This window comes from Bos indicus, chromosome 7 (genome assembly GCF_029378745.1).
Source record: "Bos indicus isolate NIAB-ARS_2022 breed Sahiwal x Tharparkar chromosome 7, NIAB-ARS_B.indTharparkar_mat_pri_1.0, whole genome shotgun sequence".
In the NCBI taxonomy this organism is placed as follows: domain Eukaryota; kingdom Metazoa; phylum Chordata; class Mammalia; order Artiodactyla; family Bovidae; genus Bos; species Bos indicus.
Window position 1 is genome coordinate 46,489,717 of NC_091766.1, and position 9,776 is coordinate 46,499,492.

The window sequence follows — 9,776 nt, forward strand, 5'->3', positions numbered from 1 at the left end:
TGGGGTATGGTGATGGTTTCGGGGTGCTGCCCTCTGAGTAGCCCTGGGGTTACTGGGGACACTTGAGGCAGAGGAGGGTTCAGCTGAGGGGCCCCTGGAAAGTGAGGCTCCCTGGGGGTCACCTCAATGGATGCTGTCTGCATCCTCCAGGTGTTAGGGTCTGCTCATAATGAAATCCTGGAGGGGCCATCAGTGGCTGTTGGCAAGCATGTCCTAAGTACTTGGCTGAGCCTAAGTTCTCTGAAGTTGGTCCAGCCTTTGCCCAAGGTGGCATCTCGTTACAGAAGCTGTGTGGCAAGACCAAGTAAGTAAGTGGAAGTGGCTTCTCTTCTGGGGCTCGGAGGCTGTCTCAAGGTGGGAATCCGTAGCTCAGACCTGAGGGGCCCTAATGAGGAGCTGCCAGGGTTCAATTAGGCGCGCGGCCCCAGCTCTGCAGTGTTTGACTGACAGCTCATTACCCTGCTGCCATTTTGGGGCAGTGGAATTTAATCTCCCAGATGGGAAGCAAATCAATTTGCCCATCGGCCGCAGCTGAGCCTCCTTGAACTCAACTCTAATTTATTCTCCTAAGCTTAGGAAGCTTTGTCGTTTCAAGGTACAGAAATATCAGGTTTCCCAGCCAGCCTGGGCATGGTGTGCATAGGTGAACATGTCGAGAAGGTCAGGCCTGGAGCCCAACCTCCTGTTGGTTGGTGGGGACTGTGCCATCAGCCTGGCTAGGAGGAGACCAGGGTTCTTGCCCGGGAGGCCAGGCTCATCTGTGGGAAGGTTGTATATGGAAATTGAGGGCCATGTGACATCCCAGGTCATTGGGATCAAGGTCGCCTGCCCAAGAACTCAGCCTGGAAGGGACTCCTGCCAGCAAGGCACATGTGACCGGCTCACCTGGGCCGCCTGCATCCTGGGGCCACGTTCTTCTGTGTTGGGGTCATGGCTCTGGTTTCCTAGATTTAGACACAAGAAGATTCAGAGGGTGTCGTCCTGGGACTCTGAGCTTTCTGCCCTCCCTAGTGAAAAGTGAAAATGTTAGTCACTCAGTCGTGTCCGACTCTTTGCGACCCCACCAGGCTCCTCGATCCATGGGATTCTCCAGGCAAGAATACTGGACTGGGTAGTCATTCCCTTCTCCAGGGACTCTTCCTGACCCAGGGATCAAACCCAGGTCCCAGCAGATTCTTTACCATTTGCGCCACCAGGAAAGCCTCCAAAGTGTCATCATAAACCCACAGTGCAAACAGGGACCTTTACTTTGTAATACCAGGTCTGTGCTCAGGACTCAGGTGGCCTCTCGCCAGTGATGACATTACCTGTGGCATGTGCGCCAGGACATGTGACGGTGCCCCCTCTGCTGTGGGTGCTGGGCCCCAGTGGGCTCTGGCAAGCAGTGGGTGCCCCTTCTAAGCATGCTCAAGGGAGAGTTAGCAGAAGAAGCACATTCAAAGGGTGAAACAGGCCAGGGAGGGCTTTGCTGAGCAGGAAGGTAAGCTGTCTTATAGAGCAGAGAGTCCTGGCTGATTCTGTTCAAGGTGGATGTTTCTCTGCTTGTCCCTTGATTTTGCCCCCTCTGACACACAGGGCCTGGAGTCTCCTGCCTTAGGTGAGTGAGAGTGAGCACATGCACGTGTGTGGGAGGGTGTGTGCATACACGTGTGAGCATGTGTGTGAGTGAACATGTGCGTGATGGTGGGTCACTTGAGTGGGAGCAGGGGAGTGAGGGGAAAGTGCCGTCTATGGAGAGAGAGTTTCTGAGATTCTTTCTCTGAGTTTGACAAAGGCGCCCGGCTGGGTTGGTTTTCAGGGGTCAGGGAAAGGCCAGTCTATTTACACACCTTTGCTGAGGAGCATGGAGGGGCGGTGATGGGGGCCGGGATTAATGAGCAGTTTTATTGCCTTGCCTGTCAGGAGGGTCATGCGATATTATTTTGATATCGGGGCCCCCAGAAGCAAACACAACGGGCCAGGTTATAAATGGGAGAAAAGCCAAAGAAAAGGCGGCCTCACCCTTTGCCATTGAGTGTTTCCCTTTCTTCTCGGCCAGGGTTGGCCTGGGACCCTCCTCCCACCCCCAGTGCCTTCAGGTGGATCGCTTCGAGGCGGCACTGAGGCCAGCTCCCAAGATAACACCGGTCAGTGGCGCCTGGCCATGAAAATTAAACACCATGGTTGCTAAAGAATAAATGGGCCATGCCATCCCCCAGCCACCGTGGCCTCTGATGAGAGCTGGGCCACTCAGGGTGACTGAGGATACAGCCTGCATGACACAGAAGGAAACAAGGGGGCTACCAGCACCCTGAATCGACTGGTCCAGGCTGCTACCGTCTCCAGGAAGGCCAGACTCGACAACAGACCAGCCATGGGGCCTCAGGGTTTTGAGGGATGTGATGGAGTGAGAGAGGGCAATTACTGCGCATCTCTTATTCCCATCCCTTCCCTTTCCTTTTTCTCTTCTTTCCTTCTTGCCTTTTTTTCTCTGTCAGGGCTAACTGTATCTAGGACCAAACACAGTCACCTGACCCAGGTAAACACACCCATGGATGGACAGCTCCACATGCTGGGGGCAGGGATGGGGCAGAGCTAGGGCTGGCGTGGCTGCCTGGCTGTGAGCAGGCCGCAGACCCGGACCTCCCAGCACAGGGACACGGCGAGCTTCCCTGGCTGGGACAGAGATGCCTGTGTGCCGTCCGGCCGCTCGTCCCTGTCTCCTGGCTGTCTTGGCTTAGAAGATTCCAACCTTCCCCACACAGCCTGGCTGTAGGTTGTCTGCTCCCAGAAAGTCTCCCTGAGCACTGTGAGCCCGTGGGTGCAGCTCCCCCTGCCAAGCCCCTGCCCATACAGTGGCTAAGTCTGTGGGTCACCCACACTGCTGGGCAGAGGCAGCGTCTCACCTGTCCTTGCAGGAGGCCCTGGCCTGAGCCTCGTTCAGAGTAAGCGCCCCATGAGTCCTTGAAGCCCACTGCGCATGTATGCTATGTGCTCAGTCGTGTCTGACTCTCTGCGACCCCGTGGACTGTAGCCTGCCAGGCTCCTCTGTCCATGGGATTCTCCAGGCAAGAATCCTGGAATGGGTTGCCATTTCCTACTCAAGGGGATCTTCCTGACCCAAGGAATGAACCTGAGTCTATCGCATCTTCCTGCACTGGCTGGCAGATTCCTTACCACTGTGCCACCTGGGAAGCCACTGGATTGTTTTAAATACGTGTTTCTGTTTGCCTATCATCCGGGTTCTGCGTATACCCCCAGGCCAGCTGCATAGGACCTAGAAGTTGAATAGGCAAGAAGCCATGTCTCACTGGAGTAAAATTTGGGAGTGCATACCATAGGAGGGGCCAGTCCCCAGGGCAGAGGGGATGGGAAGAACTCCATCTATAGACATAGACAGTTGAGGTCAAACCCCATTCCACACTGATAGCTTGGGGGATACACTTCACCTCTCTGTTGTAATTTTTTCATCTATAAAATAGGGAGGGTATGATCAACCTCCTAGGCTTGCCATGAGAAGTAGATGAAATGATGTATATAGAGGACCAGTACACACACATGTCCACATGCACACGCACACACACACACTCACACAGTAGTTGTCAGTGTGGTCCCAGTTGGAGCCATGGCACTGTGTTAGATCTCAGATGTCATTTAAGGAAGCTCATAGGCTTTCTGACGAAATCGTCTGGATTATTCGGGGCAGAGCCCAGCTGCTGAGGGCAAAGGTTGCTCCTCAGAAGTAAGCAGGAGGGGGTGTTGTCTGCCCAGCTGCCGGCACAGGCTGCGTTGCCGGCTGCATCCTGAGGTCGGGCTGGGGCTCAGGCGTGGTGGCCGTGGGGTGAGTGGCTCCCTCCCTGCTCACTGCAAGCCTGCCTCCAACACAGCTCACAGCACCAGGGAGACGAGGACAGCCCTTACCTCTGCAGAGGCTGCAGGTTTCTCCCTTCCCAGAATAATCTCACTTCTGGTAAATTTTACTAACTGCAGACTTTTCATTTGAGGTCTGTGTACGTTTCAAGTGGTTCCTTGCACTCATACCATTTTTTTTTTAAAGTAATGAGCTGTTTTCTTTTTTCCCTGTAAACATGAGGCCGACATCAGAGAACAGTTTTTGATCTCAGTTTTGAAAACAGACAGGGTGGTTTAGAGATAATGGGGATCCCAGGCGAGGGGTTGGCGTGCTTTCCCTCAGTGTCACTGAAAAGAATTTCTTCAGTGAGCCCACATTTCAGGGGCACAACACACTCTGGATTATCGAAAGTTTAGAAACACTTAGGTGATTATGGTAAATAATTCACACAAATCCTGATGAATGCAGTCTATTCTTTTGTGCACAATCGAAGAGCAGAAACCTGCAGCGCTCTCCTCTCTTGGCTTCCCATCCTTTGAGTGACATCTAGTGGACGATCTCTGATAAACACAGGACTGGGTTTTAAGGTGTTCCTTTTCCAGGGCGAAGGAAATGCCATTTACCTAGAAACTACTTAAACCTCTGTTCCATCTGTGTTTCAGTCTCTGAGTTGATAATGGCACCAAGGCCAAGTGGCCTCTCTTTGTTGCTGATTAGTGTGCCATCTTGGGCCTTGTCTTGGTGGTCAGCATTTCTGTGTTTAAATCTGGTTATCACGAATTAGCAGTGTGATCACAAGGTACTCAATCTCTCCCAGTCTGTGTTCTCAGCTGTAAACTGGCTCTAACAAAAGGACCTGCCCTTCAGGGCTGTCACAAGGGCAGAATGGATACCTGTAAGAGACTCAACACAGTGCCTGGCACACAGCAAATAACCAGCTCCTAGAAGCCAGCGTCATCACAGGTGTCATCTGCACAGACAACACTCTTGGGTGAATGGATACTCAGTATGGTTTGTCCAGGAAGACGTGTGCAGATATTACTGATGGAGTGATATCATTTTTAAGATGCATCTTCTTTTTTTCGTATTGTTTTAAAATTTTTTATATTGGACTATAGTTGACTAACAATGTTATGTTTCAGGTGTACAGCAAAATGATTGTTATACATGTATTTATTCTTTTTCATTGTTTTCCCATTTAGGTTATTAGAGCATACTGAATAGTTCCCTGTGCTATATAATAGGTCTTTCTTGATTATCTGTTTTATATATGGTAGTATGTATATGTTAATCCGAAGATGTATCTTTAAAAAAAAAAAAAAAAACCTTTCTTTTTGCCAAAATATAATTAATAAGTAGGAATATGTGATCTAGACACAGTAAAGATCTTGGGGGGAAATGTAAGTCTTAATAACACCTTATGTTTAGGAAAATTTCAAAAAATCTTTCAGGTTTGAGTGAGAAGTGTTGTAGTTGCTTTTTCATTGAAAAGGCTGGTTGTGTGATGGCTTAGGAATTCTATTTTTATTTCATTAGGCACAGTTTGGAAAGGAAAAATGATCCTTTACATTCATCCAAGATATGCAGCGTGCTATGTATTTCCTCCTGGGTAAAGTCTGCTTTAGAATCAGGCACGTTTCTTTTCTAAAGTGACAAAAGCAGTCTTCTGTGCCTTTTAGGCAAATTTAGATTAAGGTGAATGTACCTTCTGAAGCACAGAGTGTCTGCATTTTGCTAACAAGTTGAGATAGCCAGAGCTTCGCTACTCTAGTGTGGCAGGGATCATCCCTAAACACCCACCGCTATGAAAGCGGACAGCATGATGGGGGCCTTGGTGTGGCAGGGATCATCCCTAAACACCCACCGCTGTGAAAGCGGACAGCATGATGGGGGCCTTGGTGTGGCAGGGATCATCCCTAAACACCCACCGCTGTGAAAGCGGACAGCATGATGGGGGCCTTGGTGTGGCAGGGATCATCCCTAAACACCACCGCTGTGAAAGCGGACAGCACGATGGGGGCCTTGGTGTGGCAGGGATCATCCCTAAACACCCACCGCTGTGAAAGCGGACAGCATGATGGGGGCCTTGGTGACAGCACCTTCCTTGCCTTTGGAGAGCTCCCAGTAACAGGGACCCCATCCTGTAGGAAACAGCATGGCCCGGGTTGAGGGCTGAAGGCTTCTGTCACTCCATCTGGCAAGTAAGTGGCCCAGGGGCTCTGGGTCCAGCCATGAGTCAGAGAGATGGTCAGGAGGGAGGAGGTGGCAGGAGAAAGCGGAGCTCAGAGTCTAGAGATCCAGGCTGGAGGACCAGCCTGCCACCTGCCACCCACATGGCTGTTGGAACATCTGCTTTCTCATCCATGAAATGGGATCGCACCCTTGCCCGGTGTCATGGGATGAAAGGAGACTTTATACGAACTCCCCCCTAGAGACCATCAGGGTCTGAGGCTGCTCTCCCTACCCCAGGGTGCAGTGACCACTGTAATATTTCTCAGGGGTGGGCTGCCCCACCCAGGGTCCCCCATTCCTGTGATGAGAGAAACCGACTTAGGACTCAAGGGCACAGTAAGTTGGAACACACCAGTCAGAACAGTTTAACATTTTACTAAATCAATTCACACAAATTCCAAATTGCAAATATAATTAAGGACAACAGATTCTGTTCTGCCTTTTAAATCTTTCATTTTTCAAATCCAACATTAAGACAGAAAGTAAACAAAAATTAAGTCTGCTGCAAATTCATGATTTTTCTTCTTGAGGGGAGGAAAAAAGGAACATTATAGTAAAAAGAACGCCACTGGGTGTACAATAAAGCACCACGACACACGGTTACAAAACGGGCTTCCTGCGCTCTGCCCCACGTAGAAGACTGCTCTCCCCACTGCTCTGCATCAGGCAGGATTCCATTAAAATAAAACTATAAAATCTCCTAGGTTACACTAAAGTCAGACACGGTCTGGAACAGTGCTTAACAACAGTAATGTCAACTATCAGTGCTAACGTAAAAACATTTTAGAAGGTCAAACACAATTAAACTGGAAACCAAAACCTTATTTTCCCTAGATGAGCAAAACTGGGGGGAAAAAAAAATGAAAGGGTTCCCGCCTCCCACTAGGAGTGGAGGGGATTTCTTTTTTTCTTTTCTTTCTTTCAAATTGGAGGCGGGGGCACGGTGCGGGCTGGCCTGCAGTTCCTCAGCCTAGTTGGCGTCCAGCTTGGCCATTTCCTGCACGTATATGCCTATACTCTCACTGTCGAAAAGCACAAAATACACCGTTTTGATGGAGGAGGACATTGTGGACACGAAATAACTGGAGATGGCCTTCAGGATCAGCTGAGCTGCCGTCTGCTTCGGAAAACCGTTCCTGTGAGAGAGAGAACGAGGGCTCAGTAACTACGGGCCCACGGCGGCCACCGGTCCACCCTCCCCAGCCACCTCCTCCCTCCAGGAGCCCCTCGAGTTCCCTGTGCCATGGTGGCCTGGTGCTGTGTTGGGGTTCACGAGCGGCCCTCAACCTCTGGCTGCTCGGACACAGGTGTGAGAGCCCAGGGCCACCAGGCAGGGGGAGGATGAAGCGGCGGCAAACTGTGTCCTGCAGGAAAATACGCTGTGTGCTCCAACAGGGGGCGTGCCATGATGCTTTCTGAGAGGCAGTTAGCAAGGCGACAGGTCTGTGTTTCGTGGCGTGTGGGGTGTGTGCTATCTCTTGTGGGCGGTGTGAACACTCACAGTTCTCTTCCCAGCATCACTGGGACTAGCATGGGGCTTGAGATACAGCCCAGGCTCCCAAAGGCTCTCCGGGGGGCTCAGTCTCAGGGGTAATGGAGGCTGGAGCTTCTCCAGGAAGCACCAGCCTCTGTCTTGTCCACGGTAAAGGGTTGCACCCTCCCCATGGGCCTTCCGATTTCATGGGTGCCGAATATCCTCCTCCCAGTACACACCAGCTTGGACACCCCATAGGCCCGAGTGTCAGGGAGCTGTGTAAGGGAACAGCCCTGGGACAAGTAGGCTCTTCATCCCAAGGGACAGCATCCAAGTCTCCACGCCAAACTGACGTGAATTCACATACAATTCCATTTAAAGTAAATGTCACGTGGCTCAGAACTCAGGCAAGAATCTGAAAGGCAGGACTAACAGGATAAGCACTCTGCTCCGTGTGTGCCCGGGGCTGTTCCTGGGCAACATTGCAGGTGCGGACCCACAGGATCCAGGACTGTGACTAGGCTTAGTATAGGGCAGATAATGGCCCTGGATTCAGGCTCTTACTGACCCGTCTACAGTTCAGGATACTGAGGGCAAGAGTGAGGGGCTGGAATCCACGGGGATTTCTTTGTTCATCTGCAGGTCTACCGTCTTCCATCCGACCGGACCTTGGAGTGTGAAGTGTGGGGCCAACTTGACTTTGCTTCGAATGGTGTGCCTGCTGCCTGGCGAGAGGCTTTCAAATGTGTCAGGTACAGGATTTCTCCCTGGCTCACTCGCTAAGCGCTGTGAGATGTGCACCACCTTAGCTTCTTTTGGAGGATCGCACTTAATCTCGTCAGCACTCAGAGCCTTTCAGGGCCGAGGAGAAAGCCATTCTTGCAACTTGCTTTCGATCAAACAGGGCTTCACTCAGCTTGATAATGGACCCCTACTAACTCCTGAATGCTTCAGAAGTGAAGTTCACTCTTAGATGACACGGGCATCACCCCAGACCTGTTCCCAGTCTGTGCAGAGGAGCCTGCAGGCTGTATGTAGTAGGTGCACCCCAGAGTTGGGGCTCCCTCGCAGGTTCCCCCGCCCCAAGCACAGGGCACTCCTGGCGGCAGCCAGCATACACGAGCCTGTAACCAGACCAGGGTCAGAAGCTGAGAGAGCGCTGCAGAGGTGTTCTGGCCAGGATGGTGCTCCAGACAGGCAGCCTCCACCTGAGGACCCCCTGGGGGCTCTCTGCACCAGCAGAGTTGGGGTGACCAACAGGCGGCCTGGGGTGGAGGGTGGTGGGAACAGTGCAGGAAGTTTCTCATCCCCACTCCGGGACCTGCAGGCTCAGCCTGGCAAGAAGCTGTTCTCATAAGCCTGGCTCAGCTGCCTTGACTCTCCTCACAGGAGTCAAGAAGCACAGAGGCCATGCTGTCCAGGATAAGACGCAGGCTGGAATGACTGCACGAAGTAAAGCTGACCTTCTATTTCGGCGCTTCTCTCTGGTGAGTGTGCTGTGGGGCACCCAGCTCATACCCTGGAGGGGCTACCCTTCCTTCCCCACCCCCCACTCTTGAAAGGGGGACCAGGCCCACTTTGGGTGCAAGCGTGCAGGCACAGGGTCCCAGGGTCACCCGAATAAGGGCCCCCTTGAAGCATCTCACCAAGAGCAAATGTTTATTTTCCTGCTGTAAATACAGATGCTGTCCGGAGAACTCATCAATTAAAACGATCCCACTTGTTCTGATCCTGATGAGAAAAGCATGAGGAGGCAGCTGCCGCTGGGCAGACAGGCAGGAGTGGGGTCGCGGGGTGGTGGTGGGGGGCAGCAGCAGGACCGCAGAGCTCCACCCACCGCTGGGGGCAGCCTGCACTCAGGCCAGGAACTCCAGGGGCTTCTGACCAGGCAGAGCTCGGCCTGTACACACCACCTGGCTAGGTAGGGGCCGGGCAGCACTGGGAGGTGTTACCTCTGCACTGGAAGCCCAAGACCAGGCTCCACAAGCCCCAGACACCCTACTAACGATGCCCTCCTGGGTGTCCTTGCCTGCACAGGTGAGCTGGGCCGAGGTGAGGGACTCTGTCGTGTGGCCTGATGGTCACAGCTCACCTCCTCTGGCATGTGCCCCACTGGAGCTGGCTCTGGGCAGGGCTTCGTGAGCTGCCCTCGTGCCACTCTGAGGCTGCTCTGCCCGAGCCAGGGGAGATGGTGTGGTACAGAGACGTGGCGGGGCCTCTCTGGGGCGCCCTCACCAG

At 52.5% G+C, this 9,776-nt stretch overlaps 2 protein-coding genes across 14 annotated transcripts in view; one reads left to right on the plus strand and one right to left on the minus strand.

The window, feature by feature from the left end:
• LOC109562038 (uncharacterized) overlaps positions 1 to 9,776 on the plus strand; it is a 232,263-nt gene that overhangs the window by 216,254 nt on the left and 6,233 nt on the right. For 7 of the 9 annotated variants that reach the window (XR_011567693.1, XR_011567692.1, XR_011567690.1 and 4 more), the window contains 2 exons: positions 8,181 to 8,290; positions 8,928 to 9,025. Coding sequence is in view for 2 of the 9 variants with exons in the window: in XM_070793607.1 (XP_070649708.1) it covers positions 8,181 to 8,290; positions 8,928 to 9,025 (208 nt within the window). In the remaining 7 variants the exon portion in view is untranslated. Of the gene's footprint in view, positions 1 to 7,196; positions 8,027 to 8,180; positions 8,291 to 8,927; positions 9,277 to 9,776 lie in introns of those variants that run through there. The other 2 variants (XR_011567694.1, XM_070793606.1) reach the window with 2 other exon arrangements.
• The window catches only part of MACROH2A1 (macroH2A.1 histone), an 81,901-nt gene continuing 78,548 nt past the window's right edge, over positions 6,424 to 9,776 (minus strand). For all 5 annotated transcript variants that reach the window (XM_019964949.2, XM_019964952.2, XM_019964950.2 and 2 more), the window contains exon 9: positions 6,424 to 7,200. In XM_019964949.2, coding sequence (XP_019820508.1) covers positions 7,035 to 7,200 — 166 coding nt within the window. In that variant the 3' untranslated portion in view covers positions 6,424 to 7,034. The remainder of the gene's footprint in view (positions 7,201 to 9,776) is intronic.